This window comes from Pelobates fuscus, chromosome 5, assembly GCF_036172605.1.
Source record: "Pelobates fuscus isolate aPelFus1 chromosome 5, aPelFus1.pri, whole genome shotgun sequence".
NCBI lineage: Eukaryota > Metazoa > Chordata > Amphibia > Anura > Pelobatidae > Pelobates > Pelobates fuscus.
The window spans coordinates 71,692,802-71,720,273 of NC_086321.1; the positions used below are offsets into that span (position 1 = coordinate 71,692,802).

Here is a 27,472-nt window from a genome sequence, read left to right on the forward strand (position 1 = left end):
TGCTGATTGGCTGGAATGTGTCTGGTGACTGTGAGGTACAGGCAGGGTCAAAGTTTACTCAATGATGACGAATTATATATACACATACGGCTATATACATAGACTGTGACTAAGTGGCTTCTGAAAAAGACTGGACATAACCCATTATAAATACCCTGGGTAATTTTTATTCCTGGGCTGCCATACAGTCTCAAAGGCAACATAGGCCCGCAAACCAATCTGTCAAATTTCAATGTATAAAAACTGAAAAGGGGTAAGCTATTTATTTGACCCTGTAACTTTTTAAAACCACATAGAACCTGGACATAAGTGGTACTGTTTTATTTGTGAGACATTGCTGAAGAGAAATATGTGTATTTTATTGTAGCAAAAGGTAACAGTATTATGACATTCACAGTTAAAATACCATGCAGAACTAAGAAAATAACATTTCTCAATTTTTCAAACATTTTTATATTTTATTTATATTAAATTATGTTTCATAGCTAAATATTTGATGTTAAATGAAAGCCCTGTTTCCCCTGAAAAAAATGATATGTAATAAGTATGGGTGCCCTTAATATGAAAGAGGTAAATTATGATTGAACAGATATATAGCTCAAATTCCAGGTTTTGTTTTGGTCAGAACATGTTCAATTGCCTCTGTCCCTAAGCGATTAAACCCCCAATAGTGCAAGTTTCATATTTGGGGTTTTTCAGCTTGACATACAGGTGAAAGACGAACAAAAAGTAAATCTTAATAAACTCCTTTAGCCACAATATGGTACTAACAGTTGCCACTAGTTCTTTTTGGAATGTAGTAAATTCAAGAGATTGTGCTGAGGCTCAGATGTTTGCAAAGTGGACTCACTTGTGCAACCCTGCATATATTTGAAGAGTATAACACATAGCAAACATTTGATATATTTTGCATTGGAAAAGGCTGCTGTCCAAAATGTTTGCCTTTAGTTATGCTCTTTAAATAAATATAGGGCTCCATTAGAGAATCCACTTTGTAAACCATTTGCGCGTTTTCTCTTGAATTCATCATATTTACAGTACTGTTCTGTAACAAATTCCAGAGCATTTTCTGCAGCATTTAACAATTGTTTTACCTTTTAAATAATGTCTGTCAATTTCATGGGGAGTAAAAAAAACAAAAAACCCTTATTATCACAGCGAACAGAAACCCAGAATATTTTTTTCCATTAAATGGTGTTAACTTAATGAGTGAACAATATAATTGTTTTTACAAATGTTAGCTTTGTTTTTGTTTCCCAGTAGAACACAGTTTTCCTATGATAAATTTGATTATTTTTACAGCAATGTATATGAAAAGAACAAAACAGATGGTAATAAATAAGATGACGTCCAACAGAAATTGCTGGTACCACGGCTGTTGGAAAGAATAGGGGTGTAGGTGACTGCCTCCTCCAGACTGGATGATGTGCTCCACCCAACGCACTAATTTCTGGTCTGGGGGAAATGGTTGAGACTTGCGGATCACACTGAGCTTCATTGCTGAGGACTTGTAGCTGTTGATACATATGGAAATAAGATTAAATGAAAGAATGACTGTTACCGTGAAAATCATGTTTTCTATACTAAACTCTGTGTACCAACTAATAATATTTATTACTACCCATGAAAATATAATTTATCAATCCCTTTTGTAGTACGGACTTTATGTTTAATACAAAATTGTCAGAGGCATAGGGCCACGGTGCACACACATACATACAGACACACACATACATACAAACACACACACAGACATACATACACACACATACATACAAACACACACACAGACATACATACAATCACACACACATACAGACACACATACACACAGAGACACATATATACAGACAGACACACATACATACAGACACACACACACACACACACACAGAGACACATATATACAGACATACACACATACAGATACAGACACACATACAGACAGAGACACATACACAAACACACACACACACTTATACACACAGACACATACATACAGACACACACACACACATATAGAGACATACATACAGACACACATACACTAACACACACATGCAACATGTTTAAGTCACCCTCCTGTTTCCTACCTTTTAGGTGTAGGAGGGTGACTTTCCCTGGGGTCCAGTGGCTCAGGTTGCTGGGAGTCAGAGTTCCCACTCTGACTCCCTCCTCTCCTTCCTCCTCCCACACGGATCCCGGTGGTTGCGGGGAGAAAGTGACCGGGGCAGTCACTTTCTCCCTGCTCGCTGATGTCATCAAAGGGGCCCCGGTCGCGCTTTTAAAGTGCCACAGCGCTGACTGGGCCCCCTGGAAATTAATTTCCATCGGGTGGCCCGACAGGCTGAGACCCCTGCGACTAAGGTAGTTCTGCCACTGAACATTGTTAGATGGTGAGGCAATGACACCAAATCCTAAAACAACTCCTTAATCCAAAGTGACCTTAGTGTCATACAATTTCATGCATTTATGGGTTATTAATAGGAAATAAAATCTGCTTCCTACAAATCAGTAGGGGTACAATGATTCCAGATCACATTTAAGATCTCTTCTCACTTAGAGCGAGACCTGTCTATCAGAGCATTGTGATTGCTTGGCTTCTAAGCGCCTCTAGTCTAGGAAAGCAGTGCTAGAGATGTATTTCACCCTACAATAGAAACATTGCAATTTCTACAAAACTGCAATTTATTTATTTATACATATTTTGCATTGCAGGGTTAAAGCTACAGGGCCCTTGCACCCAGATCACTTCATTGAGATGAGATGCAGTTGGGATCCTTCAACTACAGGTTTTTATTTTCTTATTTTATAATATAGTTGATTTGTATTTTCTATCTATGTCTATAGTTATGGAGTGTAAAGAAGCTCAAGCGCTGTGCAATGAGTTCTAGAAAAAATAAAATCACTGAGTCGAGGCAACAACGATTTAAGAATTAAAAACCAAGGTGCTCCAATTCCCCAAGTTAAAGGGAATCTCCAGTGCCAGGAAAACAATCCGTTTTCCTGGCACTGTAGGTCCCCTTTCCCTCCCACCCCCCAATCCTCAGTTGCTGAAGGGGTGAGCGACATGTCCCACGTCGCTGCCTGCTCCTCCCCCGCCGCTCCTCCTTCTTACTCCGTCGGCCGGTGGGCGAGACTGATCCCGCCCACCGGCCGAGGAGACCTAATGCGCATGAGCGCACCCCATAGGAAAGCATTGAAAACGATTTTCAATGCTTTCCTATGGGGAATTGAGCAACGCTAGAGGTCCGCACACAGCGTGAGGACGTCCAGCAACGCTCTAACAAAGAAAATCTTTGCTATGGACCAGGAAGTGCCCTTTAGTGGCTGTCTAGTAGACAGCCAGTAGAGGTGGAGTTAACCCTGCAAGGTAATTATTGCAGTTTATAAAAAACTGCAATAATTACAGTTGCAGGGTTAAGGGTAGTGGGAGTTGGCACCCAGACGACTCCAATGGGCAGAAGTGGTCTGGGTGCCTGGAGTGTCCCTTTAACCCCTTAAGGACACATGACATGTGTGACATGTCATGATTCCATTTTATTCCAGAAGTTTGGTCCTTAAGGGGTTAAGCAGGAGCTCAAACTCATGTATCCTGACCCCAGGTTCTCAGTATACTGTGGTGATAAAGGAAAATATGTTGTATATTTGATCACTATTGTATTATTAATTTAACCCTTTGTGGTCCAATACATTTTCACTATGTTTTTAAGCAAGTCTTTATTTTTCGAAAAAAACAAAAAAAACTTATACTTTTATAAAACAGTTTTTTTTTGTTATAAATACAAACCAATTAAAAATTACTATTTTAAAACTTACAATTTTAGGTTAGTCTTTATATTTTTTCATTGCATTAAACTTTTTAAAACATACACCTAAGTGTTAGACAGGTTTTCTTGGGCAAGTTTCACAGTATTAGGCAGTTTCTCGTCTTTGACCTTTGATTTTTCTGTTATTATATACTGCACAATCTTTGGTACTATTTTTTTTTTATAATTTAGCCTGTGTTCAGTGTTTTGTGTTGATGGCCTTTCTGGTTTTCGTGAATTGGTATTTTGAACTTGCCAAAGAGCTGCTCAATCAATGCCATTCTAAATGTTTTGTGTGTTACTACTTTCGTTTTTCTGTGCTTTCGTTCTAGATTGTATAGCATAAAGCTGTTTACTATTGCTAAAAAAAAAACAATAAATTAAAATGGCGCAAATAATTAAAAAATAAATAAATGTTATCACCTTAAGGAAACTCTAAGCAACGGTATGTATGCAGCAACCCACAAGGAAACCTGATAGAATATCCCAAAAAAACGTAAAAAAAACAAAGATATGCAAGGAATATTTAAATTGTCAGTGCATAGAGAGTAGGATATACAATATATCAATATCCCAGAGATGTTTACAATTGCTACTTCAAGTAGTCAAAAGAACATTTTCCTCCACCATTTCACCAACTTTCGCAGATTGGCATAACGTCCGCAGTATTGGTCTGCTCTGTCTACAGCACCTATGTACTTGGTGTATTCAGAAAAAACAACTGACATTGGAATTGTTACTAATGTGCCTTTGGCAACTACTCGTTGAATTTCCTGTGTCTGCAGTGTACACCGTTGAACACATGGATACAATTCTTTTGTCTTTCTATTGAAGAGCAATTATTTTATTATCCTTCTGGTACGCATTGACCTTGTACACTTTTATTGTTTTGCTCTTCATTTCCTGTGGCAAACCTTTTCAGTTGGTCATAACAGTGCCAGTGGTGTGAATCCCAAGGATCAATAATTCTTTTTCAAAGTTGAGGTCCTGTGTAAAATTGGTCGGTAAACACATGATAACCTGTTCCTCGAGGTACTGAAAGTAACCTATCGCACAAATGAAGGACAATTTACTGGTAAATGGAAGGTCATGGTAAACTAACCTCTGTAGTAGTTTTGCCAAAATATGGAACAAATACTACTAGGTAACACGTTTCACTATACCATAAGCAGTAAACTCGACGTCCCCATTTGGTGGGCTTCTGTGGATTGTAACATTTCCACTGTACTCTGCCCTTGAATCCAACAGTGCTATCAGTCACCTATTGCTATATTCACCCCAGGTATAAATAGTTCACTGCACGTTTGCTTTATGTAGTCTGCCACACTTTTTATTTTACTCCTTCCAGGTCTAGCCATCATTGGCTGCTGCGGTGGTGGAGGGCATAAATGGAGCATGCAAAAAATGTGTAAGAATCTATTTCTTAGATTGAGCTACTTTTGGGAGAAAAAAACTCTTTAAACTCTGATTTTGAATTTAGAGACTTTCATTATAACGCCCAGAAAAGTTTTTATTTCAGTCAAAATCACCTCCTTCCCAAGTATTCTAATTGCAATATTGAGGCAGGGGAGTACATTTTTGTATTTTTTCCTGTCTCATATTTGTTCGTTTGGATGACAATTTGATTTAGTAACTGGTTAGTTCAAAACTGACAAAAAAAAAAACTATTTTCCTTTCACACCATTTCCGATTTGAATTCCTGGTTTGGGAACTGTAAAAGGGTGTGTTTGAAAATTAGGACCATTAGTAAGGTACCTTTCCCAATTATTTATTTTATTTGTCACATTTTCAGCAGGTACATGTTTATCCTCAACATGTTTATTTTCATCCGAAACATTTTCATCACTGAAATTTGTATCATATCTGTCCCTTGAATCCAAATTACTGGGGTTATAATCATCTTCATCATTGAAATCATTGTCAGAATTACTCTGTTCTAATATTCTGGCTAATTCTTCCTCAGAATAAAACTTTAGTTGAGTAATTTCTCTGACTTTCCATATTAATTCAGGTTTGCATGTGTGCTGTTCACCTCACTAATATTCCCTAGCATTTGCACTTGTGTGAATGCGAGTGATGCAAACAGGCACGTTCGAGCACTTTGGGCGCCCGGTGTTTGGCACTATCACGCACTTTCGGAGGTACTTTTCTGGGAAAATCCTGCGTTGAACCACAAGACGTAAAGTATGTTGTCAGATAATTCTGACATAGTACCGGAAAGGGTTAAACATACTCACATTTGTTAATATGAGGCTTAAACATGAAAGTAATAATTTTAGTTGAGATGTAGCTCTTAATAATTTTATCATATATGAACATCTATGAAAACATATATTTCACATATCTCATAATGCCACACACTAGATTTTCTCATGTGGTGATAACACAGGTAGTCTGAGTGCATGTTATAGAGCAGTGATGGTGAACCTTTTTGAGCCTGAGTGCCCAAACCGCAATACATGCCAATTTTTTTCCTTAAAGTGCCAACACAGCAATTAAACCTGAATATTGAGGTTTAAGTTTAGAAAAAACAACTCGTGCTGTTGTCCGAACTAATTAACAACTTTCGTTTTAAAAGAACACAACAACAGAGAATTCAATGATACAAATTTTAAATAATGATATAAATAGATACAATTAAGCTTATATGTATTAGTATCTCCAACAAATGCAATACATACACACACAGACTGTTGAATACATACACACAGTCTGCTGAAAACACACACACACACACACACAAGACTGCTGAATATAGAGACTGATGAATACACATACAGACAGTCTGCTGAATACACATACAGACAGTCTGCTGAGTACACACAGACAGACTGCTGAGTACACACACAGAGACTGCTGAATACATACACACACTGCTGAATACACACACACACACAGACTGCTGAATACACGCACACAGACTGCTGAATACACGCACACACACAGACTGCTGAATACACACACATACTGCATTGAGGGGTGTAGTGTATGTGTTTGTGTGAGGGGTGCTGTGTGTGTGTGTGAGGGTTGCTGTGTGTGAGGGTTGCTGTGTGGTAGGGGTGTTGTGTGTGAGGGGTGCTGTGTGTGTGTGAGGGGTGCTGTGTGTGTGGGGGGGTGCTGTGCTGTGTGTGAGGAGTGCTGTGCGTGTGTGTGAGGGGTGCTGTGTGTGTGGGGGGGTGCTGTGTGGGTGTGTGTGAGGAGTGCTGTGTGTGTGTATGAGGGGTGCTGTGTGTGTGTGTGAGGGGTGGTGTGTGTGAGGGGTGGAGTGTGTGTGAAGTGTGGTGTGTGTGTGTGTATGAGGGGTGCTGTGTGTGTGAGAGAGGGGTGCAGTGCTGTGTGGGGAGGTAGGGGTGCTGTGTGTGGGGGGTAGGGGTGCTGTGTGGGGGGGTAGAGGTGTTGTGTGGAGGGGTAGAGGTACTGTGTGTGGGGGGTAAGGGGGAGGGGAGGGATGCTGGGTGTGGGGGAGGGGAAGGGTGCTGTGTGGGGGGTAGGGGTACTGTGTGTGTGGGGGGTAGGGGTACTATGTGTGGGGGGTAGGGGTACTGTGTGTGGGGGGTAGGGGTACTGCTGGGGGGTAGGGGTACTGTTTGTGTGGGGGGAGGGGTACTGCTGGGGGGCAGTGCTGTGTGTGTGGGGGGGTAGGGGTACTGCTGGGGGGTAGGGGTGCTGTGTGTGGGGGGTAGGGGTACTGCTGGGGGGTAGGGATGCTGTGTGTGTGGGGATGGGGTGTGGGGGGGTAAACGTTTAAAAAAAAAAAAAAGTATATTAAATTATCTTCTCCCCCCACCCCCTTCTTACCTTTAATGAAGGAGGGGGGGGACACAGTCGTCCCTGGTGGTCCGGTGGTGGCAAGTACTGCTTCCGGTTCGGGAGGCAGGGGAGAGATCTTTGAAGCAGCTACCCTGTCCTACCGCGCGATGCTGTGTGGAGCGTTGCCATGGTAATGCGCGGCAACGCTCCACACAGCTTGCTCGCGGGAGGACAGGGGAGCTGCTTCAAAGATCCCTCCCCTGCCTCCCCCTGCCTCCCGAACCAGAAGCAGAGTAGGGCAGGCAGGTGCCTACTCTGCAGACTGCAGTGATGGCAAACCTATGGCCGCGTGCCCACAGAAAGGGCCCGGTGTGCCACCTGTGGCACGCGTGCCATAGGTTCGCCATCACTGTTATAGAGGAACAGACAGAGTTAATCACTAACCCAGAATTGTTGGTAATTGGTTGAGGAATTTCAATTGTTGGGCTAAAATAGCTGCAATAGAACATTATCCAACTCAAACATTTTCTTTCTTGACTTATTTCAATCTAAACTTTGAAATGAAAATACAGAGTCACAGCGTGTTACCCAAATGGATACCAAAAACACTCAAAACACCCGTGTGGTAACCTCTCTATCCACACTAAAAATCACAGCAAGTCATATACATACAGTGGGTGGAATGTTGCGGTTCAGGATTAAATATGATGGTATTGAGGTAGATGAAGTAAAATTTTGGAGGCAAGTCCTTTGTGTAAAGTCTTTAAAGTGCAAAATGCGTTTCACATCTACCAGTGGCTTCCTCAGTTGCAACTGAGGAAGCCACTGGACGATGTGAAACGCATTTTGCACTTTAAAGACTTTACACAAAGGACTTGCCTCCAAAATTTTACTTCATCTACCTCAATACCATCATATTTAATCCTGAACCACAACATTCCACCCACTGTATGTATATGACTAAACTTTGAAATGCACTGGTTAGACCTCATCAGTGTTTATAATCCATCACAAGAATAGATAGAGATTGGTATATTTCTGATTCAGCATTTTACATCATTAGGTCCATTCTAAGACAAACATATTCAGGGATCATCCTCCCAAATAATCATAAACCTACTCAATAAATTCCTCACACCTGGCATCATGACCCCTTAATCTCCATCATGCCAGTTTCAATACGTACTGAATAAACAAAGTACCATGTTGTATCATGAAGCAACTATCTTTTAAGTTTGTTGTGCAATTCATATTAAACCATACAGGGAAAGCTAAAACCGTTGATTTGTTGATTTGAATAAATTCACACAAAAGGAACAATGAGATGAATAAGATCAGAAGTTATATCAAGAGACCTACCTTGGGTTTTCTATTATATGTCTGATAGTGTTTGCCAAATGTTCTGCCTTAATTTCAATAACTGGAATAAAAGTTCCCATCTGTTTGGCCTTTACTCGAACCATATTATCAGACTGATCTCCAAAAAGAGGAATTCCCAACACCGGAACACCATGATATATAGCTTCCATCAAACTATTCATTCCTCCATGAGTTACCAGAAGACGTGCTTTAGGATGCCCTGTAAATGACCAGCAAAAGAAAAATTACTGGGTTGTTTAAACATCAAATGTAAGGACGCATTTGGCCACATATTTCATGTAGTTTATCTGATTCACTAAATGTTTTGTTTTCTGTATTTTGTAATATGACATTTAATATATAAAGCTTCACTCGCCCTCATTTATACTCTAAAAATAATATCAGAAGCCATTAGTCACTGATATATATCCTTCAAATTTGCTGAAAATGTCAGTTCACTCCCTGCTTCCAAACAGGACAGGAAGTTTCAATAAGTCATCTCATTCCTACAGTCAGGGAGGATGAGGAGTGAATGGACTATTTCACTGTTAGCATTACAATAGCATTCCAGAGATTATTAAAGATTACTGTTGTAGTTTCACATACCTTTACTTTACAAATATAAGATTTAACAGTGTTAACTGTAAGTGGCATTATGCATAAACATTCTTTTTACATTCTGTTGACATTTTTAGTATGTTGCACTGCTAGTAATTCCTTCAGGGTCCTTGCAAATGCCTAAAAGCAAGGTATATGACCATGTTTGCTTATTTTGTCTGTTGTCACCACTACTGTAAGTGACAAGGATGCAATTTTGCATTTATACTAACATTTCTGACCCTGTTTAAAATATTACAAGATAAGGAACATTGCATGCAGTCTAAAGCTTTTTATTTCCCTGCAATCAAACTTAATACAATTGTTTTATTTGTGTCCATTTCTTAATAATGTCCCACTCTGGATTACTGCAACATTCAATATGACAGGTATTCCTCTGAATTTCATACTTTGTTCAAACTAAGCTGTCCTGACATTCAAATCCTAACAGTGTTAAAGGAACACTCTGGGCACCATAACAACTTCATCAAAATTATGTCTCACCTTCAGGAGTTAAACCGTACTCGAAGGGTTTAACCCCAAAGTCTGTGTTCCATTGCCGAATCTCCCTGCCTCTCTGTCCTTCCATTTTGTCAAAATTGAAAAACCGGAGATTTCACACTGGAAGATAGACTTTTGGGTTAAACCATTCGAGTGTGGGGGCTTCAGAAAAGAGATCTACAGCTTCTGCAAACTGTTTTAGATACACCCCCAATGAAAAATGCATAATTAAATGCATGCATTGGGAGGGTAGCAACTAAACATTTATTTTTTTTATTTAGGCTGTGAAGTATCCCTTTAACCCCTTAAGGACCAAACTTCTGGAATAAAAGGGAATCATGACGTGTCACACATGTCATGTGTCCTTAAGGGGTTAAGGGACTCTATAGGCATTCCCATCACTTAGTCTGACAAGTACTAGAGGACCTTCTGCCCCAATAGCTAAGACAAATAGATGTTATCACAGAGACCATTTCATGCTCTCTCAGCATGACATTTTGACACTCATGTGACTAGCCGCTTAATGTTTCCCTATGGAGAAACATTGGATTGGCGGAAATAATCTACAGAGATGATATGGCATGGTGAGGGCTAAAAGGTATTAAAGCCATCACATATTATTTAAAGTCACTTATCTCAGGTAACCTGTATAAATAGATTTAAAGTTTGTCACATGAAGCTGCTTCTTAATGTGTTATGTTTGTGAATACACCCTGCATTTTCTTATACAAGAGATCCATAAAGTACTTTGATTTGTTGTGTTTTGTACAGTAATATTATTGTCTGCATTATTCCTCACCTACAAGATCGTTCTGGGAAATCCACTCCATGAGCTTAACATTTGGGGCAATTTCCAAGTCATTGGGCCACAGTGACTTTTTATATCTCCAAATAACTTTTTGAGGAATTCGCGCAAAACCTTTGTTCATTTCCTTTAAAAGTTCCTCCACCGGACATGAATCTAACATTGATCCCATGGACACAACAATAAAGCCAGATTCACCAGATTGGGAAATAAAGTCTTCCAATTCCTACAGAAAACATAAAAATAAGGAAAAACATGGAACCCATAAAATGCCTTAGGTTGCACAGAGCTTAATCTTTATTTATTTATATATTTATAATTCTTTATTTGGAATTTTAATTTGATATTGCATCCAAAAACATCATAAAGAAAACATAATGAAATAAGTACAAAGAGAAAGGGAAATGGCTCATAAAATCCCACCCGGTAAAGATAGTGAAATACAATAGGTCATCAGGTTAACAAACCATAAGTAATGATCACAGGTTTCAGGTCAAAAGTCCTGACCTGTGGTTACATAGAAGATAGGCTAAGGTTAATGAGTTTACCAGGTGAGTATGTAGGAGGGCATCATCCAGGAAAGGAAGGGGAAATACAAAGGAGGAGAAATACCACTAGACCTCTGCAGCAATAATAGAAGCTGAGTAAGTTCTAAGCATTGCTACATAATTAGGTATTTAAGGAAAACTGTGCCAAAACTGGGTGATGCCTGTCACCTATGCTTTACTATGCATCAATTTATTTTCCGGACACCTTTAATTGTACTATATTGTCATTGCAGTATAAAACAATAAGGCAGATTTAGAGTATTTTGAGGTTTGTCAAGCTTTTCTTGAGCTACAATGGCAGTAACAAATGAAGTCTAATTGCTAGTGTAAGGGACAATGTGTCAATAGGTAATAGTGATTTTTTTTGCCATTTGGGTTATTGCCAAATGTGTTTTTGGAAGTTACACAGACGCTATGCTCTTATAAGACTCCACTCTATCACATGCAATCTTTTTGTTTTGCCTCTAGGCGGTGAATTCTGCCAGTGGGCTGAAGGTGGCCATAGAAACATAGAATGTGACAGCAGATAAAAACCATTCTGCTCATCTAGTCTGCCCAATTTTCTAAATACGGTATTTCAATTAGTCCCTGGCCTTAGCTTGTATCTAGGGTAGCCTTATGCCTATCCCACGCATGTTTGAACTCCTTCACTGTGTTAACCTCTACCACTTCAGCTGGAAGGCTATTCCATGCATCCACTACTCTCTCAGAAAAGTAATACTTCCTGATATTATTTTTAAACCTTTGCCCCTCTAATTTAAGACTATGTCCTCTTGTTGTGGTAGTTTTTCTTCTTTTAAATATAGTCTCCTCCTTTACTGTGCTGATTCCCTTTATGTATTTAAATGTTTCTATCATATCCCCCCTGTCTCGTCTTTCCTCCAAGCTATACATGTTAAGATCCTTTAACCTTTCCTGGTAAGTTTTATCCTACAATCCATGAACTAGTTTAGTAGCCCTTCTCTGAACTCTCTCTAAGGTATCAATATCCTTCTGGAGATATGGTCTCCAGTACTACGTACAATACTCCAAGTGAGGTCTCACCATATATATTTAAATGTTTCTATCATATACTTTCTGGCTTGTATTTCCTCCAAGTTTTCCATGTTAAGATCCCTTAACTTTTCCTGGTAAGTTTTACCCATGAACCAGTTTTGTAGCCTGTAGTGGAGCTCTAGTCTTGACAAGGACTTTCAACACTGAATCCTTCACGAACTGGAACTCTGGAACAAGGCGCTGAAAAGTAAATAGCTCTATTCCTCCCCAGTAACTGGACGACACAGAGTTCTGGGAGTACAACTGATTTGAATGAGCCAAACTCAGCCTTTTATGCACAGACCCCAGCAGGGGGTCTCCATACAACATAATACAAGCCCCTCCCAGGCGTCTCTGTGACTGGAAGATAATCGAGTTAAGGATTGGAAAGTTAATTATCTCCCAGATACACACAGCCAAACATAAAAACATAACAGCAACCCGAAACATAATAAAAACATACAATAAGCCCACATGCCCTATATCCCCAAGCAGCCCTTATCTGAGGCACCCAAGTTGTCCAAATAGCGCTCAGATCCATGCAGTGTAGGGGAATTGCCACCAGGGCAAAGTTCTGGCTAGACGCACACATGGTCCTATGCCCAAAATAGTTCCAGAGCGATGTGTGCTTTGGCCAGTCAACTTTTGGGATCCGCTGTCCAAATATGGGGTGCTCCACCTGGCTCTCAGGGAGAGTTTGTTCCTCTTAGTCTCACCTTCCCTCCAAAAAGTGATCTCCTGGCGGGTCCACAAGTGGCTCAAACTAACTAAAACAAGATGACCAAGAACCATGAAGTCCTCATGCCTAAAAGAGTTCCATAGCGGTCACGGCTAAGTAACACTGGGGAACGTTAATGGGTTTGTTTGTGCGAACGGCCAACAGGGAGCTAGCGTTCTGTTCAATTCGGGAGAGGGAAAGTGCCGAACCAGGGACACAGTGGGAAAGTCGCTGGTGAGTGCTGGGCAGGTTAACTCCCAAACAGGGTCTCAGCACCTGAACCATAGTCGGTGGGAAGGAGGCCAGTTTTCACTCTCCTTCAAGAGTTTGTGGCAAACGTTTGTGGAGGACAGTGTTTGTCACATAGCCCTGCTCTGAACTTTTTCCATAGTATCAATATCCGTCTGGAGATACAATCTCCAGTACTGCGTACAATACTCCAAGTGAGGTCTCACCAGTGTACAGTGGCATGAGCACTTCCCTCTTTATATTGCTAAAACCTCTCCCTAGACAACCAAACATTCTTCTAGGATTTCCTGCTGCTCTATTACATTGTCTGCCAATCTTTAAGTCATCTTAAATAATTACTCCTAAACCCCTTTCTTTAGATGTTAAGGTTAGGGCTGTATCAAATATTCTATACTCTGCCCGTGGATTTTTACGCCCAAGATGCATTATCTTGCACCTATTGACATTAAATGTCAGTTGCCACAGCTCTTACCATTTTTCTAGATTATCTAAGTAATTTGCCATTTGGCTTATCCCTCCTGGAACGTCAACACTGCTGCAAATAACTTACCATTGAGATAATGATTGCCCCTGGTATTAAATAACTTTATAAACGGATAGTCTACACTTGATCTGCTACAGATAAATTAGCGACTCACCTGTGAAACTGGCTCTGCTGGTTTTGCCATCAAGCCACCAATGTAATGAACATGAGGCAGAAGCGGGCGTGCAAATTCAATGGTAAAATCCACATTGTAAAACCATAGCTCAGCTTTCAAGTATAGATCAGAAATAACCGGCCTGGATCCAACAGGAAAATGTTCATTAATGACATCCTCAAATATTGCTTCAATTTTTTTGTGAACCACATGAGAACCAAGAAACATGAAAATATTCTTAATACGTTGAAAGAAGTCCATGCGGTCACTGAGTTGAGACTGATATAAAGGAACGAAGGACAATGGAGTTGGCAATCCAACTTGTGGAGCATTGGCAAAAATTCCAGGGAAAAAAGCAATGTACGGTAGTCCTAACTTCTCTGAGATAAGAAATGTACATGGATTGAATGCATCTATTAAAGCAATATCAAACTTTTCATCCCTTAGTGATTTCATAATATTCAACTGGTTTAGTGAGAGTTTGCACTGATACGATAACTGTTCCATAAATTTTAAGTAATTCTGGATCCCACTCCTGAAAAAAAAATGGGACAACATATCACCAAGTATGAAAGCAGATATGCTATTAACATAAAAGATAAACAATTGTGTAAAATTATTCCATATTAAAAATCAATTTTAGAAAGACTAAAAAAAAAGAAACGACATAAACATACAGAATTCATTACCTTCCAAGACCCTAAGTCTACACAACACAAGTTAATAGTAAGTGTTAAGGAGCCCAATAATCTGGCTAAGTGCCTCCATCTGTATTACCTTCCTCCTGGAGAAAATCGTACATCAGTGATTATATCCCTTCACCAAACACTAGACAAAACATAGTGTAGGATACAACAACAACAGTTTATTTTCACCAAACAGCTGTAATAACAATAGGTTACAGCCCCGTCAGACACACACACACACAGAGACACACACACACACATACAGAGACACACACACACACACATGCATACAAATACACACACATACATACATACAGAGACACACACACATACATTAAGACACACACACACAATCACACATGAACAATGCTTTAGTCACCCTCCTGTTTCCTTCCTTTTAGGTGCAGTGGGGTGACTTCCCTGGGGTCCAATGGCTCAGGCTGATGGGAGTCAGAGTTCCCACTCTGACTCCCTCCTATCCTCCTCTTCCTTCCACGCGGGTTCTGTGTAAGCTGGGAGGAGTGACCAGGGCAGTCACTTCCTTCCAGCTCAGATTGACATCATCACAGGGGGCCCAGTAGTGCTGTTAAAGCGCCAGCATAAGCCACCTGATGGGCCCCTTAATGTGCAGCCCCAGCTCTACCACACGGGCCGGGCCACAACACATGGTCGGTTGGACAACGCAGTAGCAGAGGTCCACAGGGCAGCCGGGCCTGGTTGCAGCTACGACCCCTGCGACCGCGGTAGTTTCACCAGTGAATGTGTCCAATAAGTGCCCGGATTGGATGGGATGTACCTAGCCCAAGAAATCGGTGAGTGAAGTTTGATCCGACTAAGGTTACACCCTGATCCGACTCCAGGCTGCTACCGGTCAGCAAAAACGTCCCTTCTGGCTTATGAAAGAGGAATCCCCCTGGCTGGGGCTCCTCCTGGATTGTAGGCTGTCCTCTTCCCTACCTCCCCTCCAAAAAACACTCTCCGGTGTTTTAAAATGCAGATGTAGGAGCAGCCATTAGCTTCACTGAGCTGTCTCCTACAGCAGTCTCAGAGACTTGGAGAATGAGCGCTCAGCACAGTAAGGAAGTGGAGAGGGCAGGGAAAAGCCAGTAGGTAATTAACCCATTTGCAGATGTTATAAGTTAAGAGTCCTGCACCAGTTAATCCTGGTGCAGGCTCCGCCACAGTAAGAGACTAAGAATGGGCAAATAAACAGCCTTTGGGAAACAAAGCAGAAAGGACCACTTTTAATTTTAAAATATTATTTTAGTTTTATGGATTTATAAATTACCAAATAATGATCAATCATTCAGATTTTCAAAACATAGATTAAAATTGAAAGCCAAACCTGCCCGCGAAGAATTCTTGTATATGTTTCTTGTGAAAATCATTTAATTGTTTAAGATAGTCCTCATCCAGAGACCAAGTAGTGATTGGATATGGGCTTGACTGCTGCTTGTAACCTAAAAAAAAAATGTTATAAAAAATGTGTAAATAATGTGTGTGTGTGTGTGTGTGTGAGGGGTGCAATGTGTGTGAGGGGAACAATGTGTGTGTTAGGGGTGCAGTGTGTGTGAGGGATGCAGTTTGTGTGAGAGGTACAATGTGTGTGAGGGGTTCAGTGTGTGTGAGAGGTACAATGTGTGTGTGAGGGGCACAATGTGTGTGGGGGGTGCAGTGTGTGTGAAGGGTGCATTATGTGTGTAAGGGATGCAGTGTAAAGGGAACACTGTGTGTATAGGGGTACAATGTGTGTGTATAAGGGTACAATGTGTGCGTAAGAGATGCAATGTGTGTGTAAGAGATGCAATGTGTGTGTGAGGTGTACAATGTTGGTGTGGGATACAATGTGAGTGAAGTGTATATTGTAAGTCCTGGTGGTCTGGTGGTGAGTGAACTCTTGTCAGGGATACTCTGCTGTTTTAAACAGTACCCCTTCCTTACTCTGTGTTGGTGCTATTCAGCTGCTTTTAATGATCAGCTCCTTACTGTTGCCATGGTTATTCACCTGGTTGTTAGTAGCCAGCCCTGTTGCTAATTAGTGCCGCCTATTTAAGCAGCAAGTCCCAGAACCTCCTTGCCCTTGCGTGGTTTACTGTTTCGGAGAAGATTTCCTGTGTATTCCTGGTTCCTGACTTCTGGCCTGGTTCCTGACTCCGCTGCTCTCCGTTCTCCTGATTCCGGCTCATCTGACTACTCTATAAATACAAACCCTTCTCTTCTGGCCTGAGTCATCTATTAATATCCAGGCATTACTCGATTCTGGGTTTGCAGGCTTGTTCATAGACAGTGCCTTAGCATCGGAGCACTCTATACCCTTACAGCCTCCCACCTCTCTGCTAGCTTTCGAAGCCATGGATGGCAGACCACTACAGCCTACCCACATAACCCATAAGAATATACCCATATATTTGGCTGTAGGGGCTCAACTCCAGGTGATTTTCTCTCCATATTACCTGGTTGTTTTGGGATACCCATGGGTACAGAAGCATAACCACAAATTCAATTCGCACAAATCTGAGATATTATCTTGGTCTCAGCAATGTACATTTACTTGTTTCCGGAAACTGGTCAAAGTTTTGTGTACATCGTCGGCCTCTTTCTTGCACACTGAGTACCAAGAATTCCATGATGTATTTGGTCAGGCCAGCGTTCTGCCGCCACACCATCTTTATGACTGTGCTATTGAACTCCAACCTGATTACATTCCACCTCAAGGCCGGATTGACCCACTGTCTGTAGCAGAGAATCAAGCCATGGAGGAATCAAGCCAGCGGTTTGCCAGGAATTCATTAATGTTGTCCAGCGAGATATGCTGCAGCAATATGTGGTGGTTTATCTCAATGATATTCTAATCTATTTCACATATCTCGAGAACCATCACGCAGACATCTCTCGTGTCCTAGAGGGACTCAGAGAAAATAATCTCTTCTGTAAAATAGAGAAATGTGAGTTCAACCGCAAACAGGTTACATTTTTGGGCAAAATTTCTATGGCTGGATTCTCTATGGATCCAGAGAAACTTTCCACTATACTACAATGGACTCGACTTACGGGCCTTCGCTCTATACAGCGTTTTCTTGGATTTGACAATCATTGTAAGTTCATATGCAACTTTTCTTCCTTGGTTAAACTTCTCAAGGACATGACCAGGAGAGAAGGTAATCAACAACATTGGTCACAGAAGGCCATTACTGCCTTTGAATCTTTCAAAGTCGCCTTTGATGCAGCTCCGATACTGGCATACCCTAACCCTGCCTGACCATTCATTCTCAAAGTCGATGCGTCTGAGACAGGAGTAGGCTCCCTCCTGTCTCAACGTCCTAACCTCGAGAGCTCCATGCATCCGTGCGGGTATTTCTCAAAGAAATTGAACCTGGCGGAATGCAATTACCAAATTGGTGACAGAGAACTCCTAGCTATAATTAAAGCTCTCAAAGAACCTTCTTGAGGGTACTTTAGTGACAATTCTCATTCTCACGGACCACAAGAATCTTACATATCTCTCTGAAGCTAAACAACTTTCCCCTCGGCAAGCTAGATGGGCTCTATACCTACCCAGATTCAATTATGTGGTTTCTTATTTGCCTGGTACTAAAAACATCTATCTACAGAGGAGATAACTCCTGTGATTCCTCCGGACCGAATACTAGCCACTATCCGTATTAACCTCACCTCACCCCTAGGCGAGGAAATTCTGTCTGCACAAGTTAACTCTCCTCCAGAGAAACCTAGTGGTAGTTGCTTTGTACCTGTTCATCTCCACACTAAATTATAAGGTACATATCACAACTCCAAAGCAGTCGGACATCCAGGCAAAAAACTGTTAATCTGGTCAGTCTCTCGACAATTTGATGGCATAGTCTCCGTACGGATGTGACTGCTTTTGTCGCTGCCTGTCCTGTGTGCACTTAAAATAAAACACCACTCCACCTCTCCAGTGGGTTTCCTGCAAACTATACCTAATGGTGAATGACCCTGAACTCACTTGTTCATGGATTTTATTGTAGATCTTCCGCTCCGTGTTCCCTCACAAAATCCGGCACCCGCTACGTTGGACCATTTTGTATACGTCGAAGGGTTAACTCTGTAGCTTATGGACTTGACCTTCCTCCTGGCATGTGCATCTCTAACGTATGCCATGTTTCCCTCTTGAAACCCTTAGTGTGTAATCGCTACACCACCTTGGTGCCACATCCATATCCTGTTCTGGTTGATAATCATGTGGAATATGAAATAGGCAGCATCACTGATTCATGAGTGTTCAGAGGACAGATCCAATACTTGGTGCACTGTGAAGAGTACAGTCCAGAGGAACACTCCTGGGTTTCAGCCTCTGATGTCCATGCCCCATCCCTCCTTTGTTCCTTTCAGCCTGTCAGAGCATTGCCATGGTAACCTCAGCAACACTCCAAGTTCGCGAGAGGAACTTCCCAGACCGAGCGGAACTGCAGGTCAGAACCCCCAGGTCCTTTCCACTCTTCGGATTTAAGTTCCAATGGGTTGGCGAGGGAGATCATTGATCTCCCCATGAGCACTCATGACACACAGCAGGGCCGGCGCTGGGATAGTGCTAATCCAGCATGGGCCAGCAAGGGAGATCCTCTGATCTGCCCTGTTGGCCTCAGAACATGGCCATCGCGGCACAACTGACCTTTGCCCGATGGCAAGTCTGAGCCTGCTTAACTACAGTATTTCCTCATAGCAATGGACTCTTTTGTAGAATAATTCATCCTGCCACACTGCAAACATTGTTCAGGAAGGGCTTGAAGAACATGTTAAAGAGTTCAAGGTGTTTCGTTGGCCTCCAAATTCCCCAAAACTGAATCCAAGTGAGCATCTGTAGGATGGAATAACAAATCCAATACATGGAGACCCCACTTTGCATCTTGCAGTACTCAAAGGATCTGCTGCTAATGCCTTGGTGACAGATGCCACAGGACACGTTCAGAGGTCTGGTGGGGTCCTTTCCTCAATGCATCAGAGCTGTTATGGCAAAATGAAGGGGGCCTACATGTTGATATTAATGTTGTGGGTGATCATTAAATATTTAAACTTACAGAGATCCTTTAACATCCTTTTACAACCCTACAAAACAATAGACTAGCAGGTTGCCCACCCTCACATACTGGGCATATCCTTGCCCCCAATATTTTGCAGTTAATCATTATGTATTAATCCCATATTGGGGTTACATTTATAAGCCTGGGAGACTGAGCATCTCCTGGGTCCGGTTGTGCTTACTGTTTACTGAACATTGGGTGAAAGATGGAGGAGGGGGTAACTCACTGGGCCCCTAATTGGTATTATTTTTTTATTTTATTTTTTTAATTTAAAGGGACACTATAGTCACCAGAACAACTACAGCTTATTGAATTTGTTCTGGTGAGTAGAATTATTACCTTCAGGCTTTTTACTGTGAACACTGTCTTTTCAGAGAAAATGCAGTGTTTACATTACAGTCTGGTGATAACTTCACTGGCCACTCCTCAAATAGCTGTTAGAGATCCCTCCTGGGTCATGGCTGCCAAAAATGCATCCAAACATTCAGTGTCTCTTCCCTCTGCATGCAGACACTGAAATTTCCTCATAGAGATTCATTATTATTATTATTATTATGTTATTTATATAGCGCAATCAAATTCCGCAGCGCTTGGGTGGACGAACAGACATGTAGTTGTAACCAAACAAGTTGGACGCACAGGAACAGAGGGGTTGAGGGCCCTGCTCAATGAGCTTTCATGCTAGAGGGAGTGGGGTAAAATGACACAAAAAGGTAAGGAAAGCATTTGACTAGTGACAGTTGTAGAAGAGGAATCAGACAGGAGCTATTAACAGTTTAATTGATACGCTTTTATGAAGAAGTGGGTTTTTAACGATTTTTTGAAGGAGTGGAGACTGGGTGAGCATCTAACAGAAGAGGGAAGCAAGTTCCACAGGAACGGTGCAGCCCTCGAGAAATCTTGAAGGCGAGCATCAGAGGTGGGAGTACGGACAGAAGATAGACGCAAGTCTTCAGCAGATCATAAGGGCCTAGACAGGACATACTTGTGTATAAGGGAGGATAGATAGGTGGGAGCAGCATTATGTGGAGATTTGAAAGCAAGAACCAGAATTTTTAATTGAGCTCTATATCTTATAGGAAGTTAATGTAGGGACTGACAGAAGGGTGAGGCATGGGAGGTGCGGGCGGACAGGATGAGCCGCGCCCCCCCGCATTAATTATGGACTGTAATGGCGCAAGTTGGGAGCATGTAAGACCACTGAGAAGCGGATTACAGTAGTCAAGGCGAGAAAGGACAGTGGAATGGACCAGCACCTTAGTCACATCTGGGATTAAGTAGGGGTGGATGCCTCATAGAGATGAATTGATTCAATTCATCTCTATGAGGAGATGCTGATTGGCCAGGGGTGTGTTTGAATCATGCTGGCTCTGCCCCTGATCTGCCTCTTTGTCAGTCTCAGCTAAACGCGGTCAGCGGTGTTTTGCCGTCGAGTTCATGGAACTAAAATCGGATACTCGACGGCACGAACACCGCTGAAGTTTTACCTTCTTTTGGAACTCTTATACTTCGAATAGAGTCGAACAGTGTTCGACAATTCAAACACCACATTAACATTGCTATTTTCACGAATGGCACCCGTTCGTGCATTCGAATGATATTTGAACTGGGATGAATAGAACTGCCGCACAGCCCAAATCTTTGGAACTGTTTTGGGCATGAAAGTGTGCGTGCGGTCAGTCAAAAAAAAGGACTTCCCGCTAACTCCCGAACGGCTGAATTGATTCGAATGAATTTTGGATATGTTGTTCCCATTTTATGCAAATGTGATGTATAGTTTTAAAGTTATGGAAAATGTGTAAAAAGTATATTTTTTTGCCTGTGGTAATTACATTAGTCCATTGTGTTGAGGTAGTTGTATCACAGGCAGAGGGGAGGGTTTGTGTGCATTAGCTGGGAGTGTCTGACTGCACTGTACGTTGTTGATTGGCTGTTGCAACTTTATGTCCTGTATTCCACAAGGTTCACATGGGTGGTAACCTTGTGGAGAAATGTGTATAAAAGAAACAATGAAGCCCCAGCTCAGTCTGTTCCTGCTTACACTCCAAAACTGTGTGTCGTCCTGTTATTGGAGGGAAAGAAGGCTTGCTCCTGTGTCTGCTGTTCCAGCTTGCAGGAGATTCAACGGGGAAAGTCCTTGTAAGGACTAGAGCTAATTCCCCATTCAGCTACAGGAAGGAGCGGTTCCAGGGCCCCAGTGCAGCCACAGCGACTGTGGGCAGAAGTGCTGCCGTTTGTCCCCTGTTCCAGCTAGGAAGCGGTACTTTGGCGGGAGCTCCGCTACAAGTGGTGGCAGCGGTGGATCGGCTTCCTAGCCCTGGGACAGACAGCACTACTGCAGTATGGAAGGCAATTACTGCCGGGCAGTATCCAGCATCGACGCCAGGCTCCAGCAGCAACTTCAGGATGTGTGGCGCAGTATGGCGCACCCTCTCCCAGAGGATGGAGAGACAGAGTGGAGGGTGATGCTTCGCATTGATCTCTGGAAAGAGGACCTCGACAAAATTCGACGCTTCCAGAGATGGGAAATCTTGACCACCAACCAGAGCCAAGCCGAACAGCTAGAACTGCGAATGTCATTCCTGGGAAACCAGCCCTCAGCGGAATGGCTAAGAGAATTGGAGAACCTTGTCATGACTGAAGTATATTTGGATGACTCATACCAGGCCTTGCAGTGGCATGCATCCCTCTGTTACCCGGAGCAGGTCTATCTCCAACGGATCAAAGGAGAAGACTACGATGGCCCTGGTCTTTTGTGGGAGGTTTTTGAAGATGGTATAGCGTTAGGACACCCTGACAGTTCCCGCTTCTGGTGCAGGAAGATAGCTTGGGCCTTATGGAGATAGCAGAAATGCAACCAGAGTTGTCTTATCTAGGCAACCAAGAATGAGAGCTCGAGCAGGACTATGCTCGCCTATTTAGCCGGGTGGCGCCGCCTGCCTCTGACCTGATGAGCCTGTATACTATGCCTCTGACCTTATGGACTGTATACCATCGGGAGCGTTGAGTTTCGTCCCTCCTCCCCAGCAACTAAGCCTGTCATCAGGGGACCTGGGTACTGTACCACCTACGTTCTAACCAGCTACAGAGATGGAAGACCTTATTGACTTGTCCTGGGAAGACACCCAGCTGGCAGGTGGAGATGGGACCGAGGTCTCTTCACCGGCCCTACAGGGATGCTGGGCAGCCGGCACAGAACTCCAACCCCAGATGGATATGTTAGGAGTGGGGACAGTCGGTCCCTCTCCACAGCGGCAGTATGCATCACAGGGAGAGAAGTGTGTCGTCCTTCCCCCTCAGTGGCAGAGAATATCATTTGGAGAGGAGAAAGTCGCTCTCCCTCCCAGCAGCCAAGTGTGTTACAGGGAGTGGAGACAATCAGTCTCACTCCCCAGTGGCAGAGTGAATCCCAGGGAGCTGAAGGTGTCGTCCTTCCTCCCCAGCAGCAGTGTGTATCCTTGGGAGAGGAGACAGTCGGTCTCTCTCCCCAGCAGCCAAGTGTGTTACAGGGAGTGGAGGGTGTCGTCCTTCCTCCCCAGTGGCAGAGTGAGTTTCAGGGAGAGGAGACAACGGGTCTCTCTCCCCAGTGGCAGTGTGCAGCCCAGGGAGCTGATGGTGTCATCCTTCCTCTCCAGCAGCAGTGTAAAGGGCAGGGAGAGACAGAGTGGAGGGTGATGCTTCGCACTGATCTCTGGAAAGAGGACCTCGACAAAATTCGATGCTTCCAGAGAGGGTAAATCTTGACCACCAACCAGAGCCAAGCCGAACAGCTAGAACTGCGAATGCCATTCCTGGGAAACCAGCCCTCAGCGGAATGGGTAAGAGAATTGGAGAACCTTGTCATGACTGAAGTATATTTGGATGACTCTTACCGGGCCTTGCAGCTGGCCTCCCTCCCCAGCGGCAGTGTCCCCTACAAGGAGTGGAGACAATCGGTCTCACTCCCCAGCAGCAAAGTGAGTTTCAGGGAGAGGTGACAACCGGTCTCTCTCCCCAGCAGCATTGTGCACCCCAGGGGGCCAAAGGTGTAGTCCTTCCGCACTATTTACACATTATTCAGATGTCTTTATTCGTCATGGTTTATATTGCGCATGCGCTATGTGGCGCATGCGCGATACAATCATGCCCCATTGCGCTTGCGCGGCATTGTGATGCCCGGCTACGAATGCGTTGTCTCACACTTTTATGGCTTGATGGGATATGACTTCATGTGACTTACGGGATGGGATATGACTTCATGTGACTTACGCAGTCAATCGCGTTTTATACGCTAGATGTGATCAAATGGTTAAATCCATGTGACTAAACCCGGAAATGTGAGTACTCAATCTTTCTTCTTTTTCTCTAACCTCATTAATAGTAATTCGAAACAAGTAATGTATAATTAAACAATTTTATATAATTATTATTGAACTCAGTTCCTATTGGCTGTGTTATCCTGTGCTTTCTAACACCCCCTATATGTGAGATTATGATTGGAGAGACTATCATGTTTTTACTATTGGATTGATTATGTTACTAATTAATTGTAATTAAATAACATGTTTTTCCATTTTGTAATGGTTACATACACCTATATTGTTTGTACTGTGTGTGCATTATCAGCTTGACAAAGGCCCTTAGGGGTTAAAAAACGTTGCTTTTTGGTTTCTTGTTCCAATAAAAATTGCCTCTATTTTGGAATTCACTGGAGTGCCTGGATTATTTTCTATATTCAATTCTACAATTGGTCCTTTTTGTTACTGGGACTTATCCATGGAGCACCCTGAATCCCATGACGAAGGATTGAGTGCACTTCTATGACCTACATAGACCCACAAATACAATCACAGACCTACACAAACAATCACATACATAAACAAACATAATCACAACACACACACTTAACCACAGAGATTCACACACAATCATCAAATACATACACACATTTAATAAGAGGTCCTCCCAACCTTCCTACCTTGATCTGGGAGGGCTGGAGTGGAGGGCTGGTGGTCAGTGGTTGCTGCTCGGATCTCTGTGCTCTTCCTGCACAGGTCCCTCGCATGCACTGTAATGACACCAATGCAGGGGTGATGTCATGACAGTCACAGGCAGTCACAGGCAGACACTCACACACACAGTCACACATACAGTCACAGGTAGACAGTTACACATACAGTCACACATACACAGTGACAGGCAGACAGTCACGCACACACACACACACACACAGTCACACAGGGCCGTCTTTAACATTGATTGGACCCTGGGCAAGCATTTTCTTGGGGACCCTGAATCCTTCACTCCCCACCCTCTCCCTACACATCCACCCCCTGGCATGCACTCATGCCCTCCACCCCAACACAGGTGGCAGAAATAATGTAGAAAGGGCTCTGGTGCAAGAAATTTGTTGGGCCTCCCCTCTAGTGCAAGAGTGGAAAAAAGGTAGATCCTTATCTGTCGTACAACTTCCACGATACTAATCCAGCTGGGGATCTACCATTTGGCCATTCTTGTGGGGCTGTATTTGAGAGCAGCGGGTTTGTGCTTATGAATGTGAGCACGTTTTTGTATAGAGTATGTGTGTGCATGTAGGGTGTAGTATTGGTGTTTGAGTAAAGTTTCTGTATTTATATATACTTTTTAAGTTTGAATTCAGGGGTATGTCTGTATGTAATGTTTGTGTTTGCAGGGGTGTGTTTGCATGTTGTGTTTGATTGCTGAGATGTATGCACATTAGCACGTAGATACACACAAACACACTGATGCACGAACACACCTGGACACATGAACACACTGACACAAATACATTGGCGTATACACACACTAGCACCTACACATACACTCAGATACACACAGATACAGACACATACACACACACACACTTTGATACACAGACTGGTGCACACACACAGAGATAAAAACACTGGCACATCCACACACAGAGATACACACTTTTATACTTTATGTCTTTTATACTTTATGCACATCTTTCTACATTTCATTCTGGATGCATTTTATTTTCCATGTAATTGAGATCTGGAAGACCAGACATTGGAAGCAAGGAATTGCCTGAGATCTACATTGATTTCTGATATGCCCTGTTCTAACAGTTAAAGTGTGAGTGACCCATTGGCACATATCATCATTATACCAGTATTATACGGAGTTGCACTATGTTATTTTTTATTTCCCTCTAGTTGGACCCTATTATTTGTATCTATGTATTTGTGGAAGATTCGAGGAGATCTTTGGGTTTAGATCTACAACTAAAAGGGAAGTTCTTATATATATACCATTTGTGGTCTATCAAACACTCAATATTCACCTAAACACTGTGATAGAGTGAAAGAATTTGCACTTTAATTTATATTAATATTGTTTTTGTATTTTATTGTACCCTATTGTATCAATGCAATGCTTTGTGGGCACAGGACATACTTGAAAACGAGAGAAATCTCAATGTATCCTTCCAGGTAAAATATTTCATAAATAAATAAGAAGCAGGTACAGTGCCTACAGTGTCCCTTTAGGTCCCTGCTTTTGAGAATGTGTGCACCTTCAACACAGGTTACATGCCTGGTAGTAGTCCTTCTCCCATTTGAAGGAACATTCTCACTTCATGGCCATTTCTGTGCAGGATGCGAGAAACCTCATCCATCAGGAGGTAATGACTTCCACCTAATAAAGATAAAATCAATAGGATAGTTCAGGAAATTACTTTAAATAAAAAACGTCCACATTAAATGCATGCTGGTCTCTGCTTTAACTGTTGTTTGTAACTTTTTTAATATAACAACGTTACTTAAACACAGTTATTGACATTGGTTTGTCATTATGATTATACATTTCAGTGTATCTTGTACTTAATGCTCTGTATATTTTGTTGTTTTCAATATACTTTAAACTCGCAGGTCACTGGAATGTAGTATGACATTTAGAAGAAAAGCTGCAAAGGTATGAACATTGACTGCTTTGTAACTTAAAGGAGCAGGCCCCTGGGCATTCCTTGTATCATAACCACGACAACATGCTTGGAGTGGTCCTTTAAAGATTTTGTTTCAGATAGTGTCTTTATTAAAAGCTGATATAGACCTAAATCAGGTGATATGCATGAGGTAGAGTATGGGCTCCAGATCCTTCAAGTCACTATAATAAGTTTGCTCAGTACATGCACACTCCATTAGCAAAGCAAGTTGTCCTTACTGTTTCCATACAGCTAACTTTGTCAAATTTCACAATTTTCTATTGAAAACGAATTATACCATGTTTATTGGTAGTCTGTAAAAAGATTACTCCAACCATCTGACAGGTGCCAATAGGCAATGTCACACACAAATCAATCAGACAATCAAGCTGTGATACATTGTATATAATTACTTATACAATTTTCTACATTTCAGTTCCTGTCTGATACTTAGCCAATTTTAACTGTTGTGGTGGATTTTTGTAATAATTCCCCATACCATATTTTTCCTATTGTTACCCTATTAAAGATTTATAATTTTTTCATTCATTTTTGTAGTGACTTATGCCAATTGGCACCTGTCAGACACTATTGTAAGTTGGTTGTTTTTGCAAATCAGGTACCCCATTATGTAAGCCTCTTATTAGTTCTCACTTTGGTAGAACTTTTTCTATATGTCAACCTGTGACAGAACCATCTGTCTATGGATTACTTTTATTTTCCCTCCATTCGTCTGTTTGTTCGGCTATTTCCCTGTCTGTACAGTCCCCC

At 42.2% G+C, this 27,472-nt stretch overlaps 1 protein-coding gene across 1 annotated transcript in view; it reads right to left on the reverse strand.

The window, feature by feature from the left end:
- Window positions 1-1,184: 1,184 nt before the first annotated feature.
- Window positions 1,185-27,472, reverse strand: part of LOC134612483 (UDP-glucuronosyltransferase 3A1-like) — a 33,203-nt gene continuing 6,915 nt past the window's right edge. Inside the window, exons 2-8 of the mRNA XM_063456854.1 lie at window positions 26,314-26,415; window positions 18,445-18,452; window positions 16,041-16,147; window positions 14,010-14,544; window positions 10,816-11,047; window positions 8,919-9,138; window positions 1,185-1,514 (exon numbers count right to left, since the gene is read on the reverse strand). Coding sequence (XP_063312924.1) covers window positions 1,238-1,514; window positions 8,919-9,138; window positions 10,816-11,047; window positions 14,010-14,544; window positions 16,041-16,147; window positions 18,445-18,452; window positions 26,314-26,415 — 1,481 coding nt within the window. The 3' untranslated portion in view covers window positions 1,185-1,237. The remainder of the gene's footprint in view (window positions 1,515-8,918; window positions 9,139-10,815; window positions 11,048-14,009; window positions 14,545-16,040; window positions 16,148-18,444; window positions 18,453-26,313; window positions 26,416-27,472) is intronic.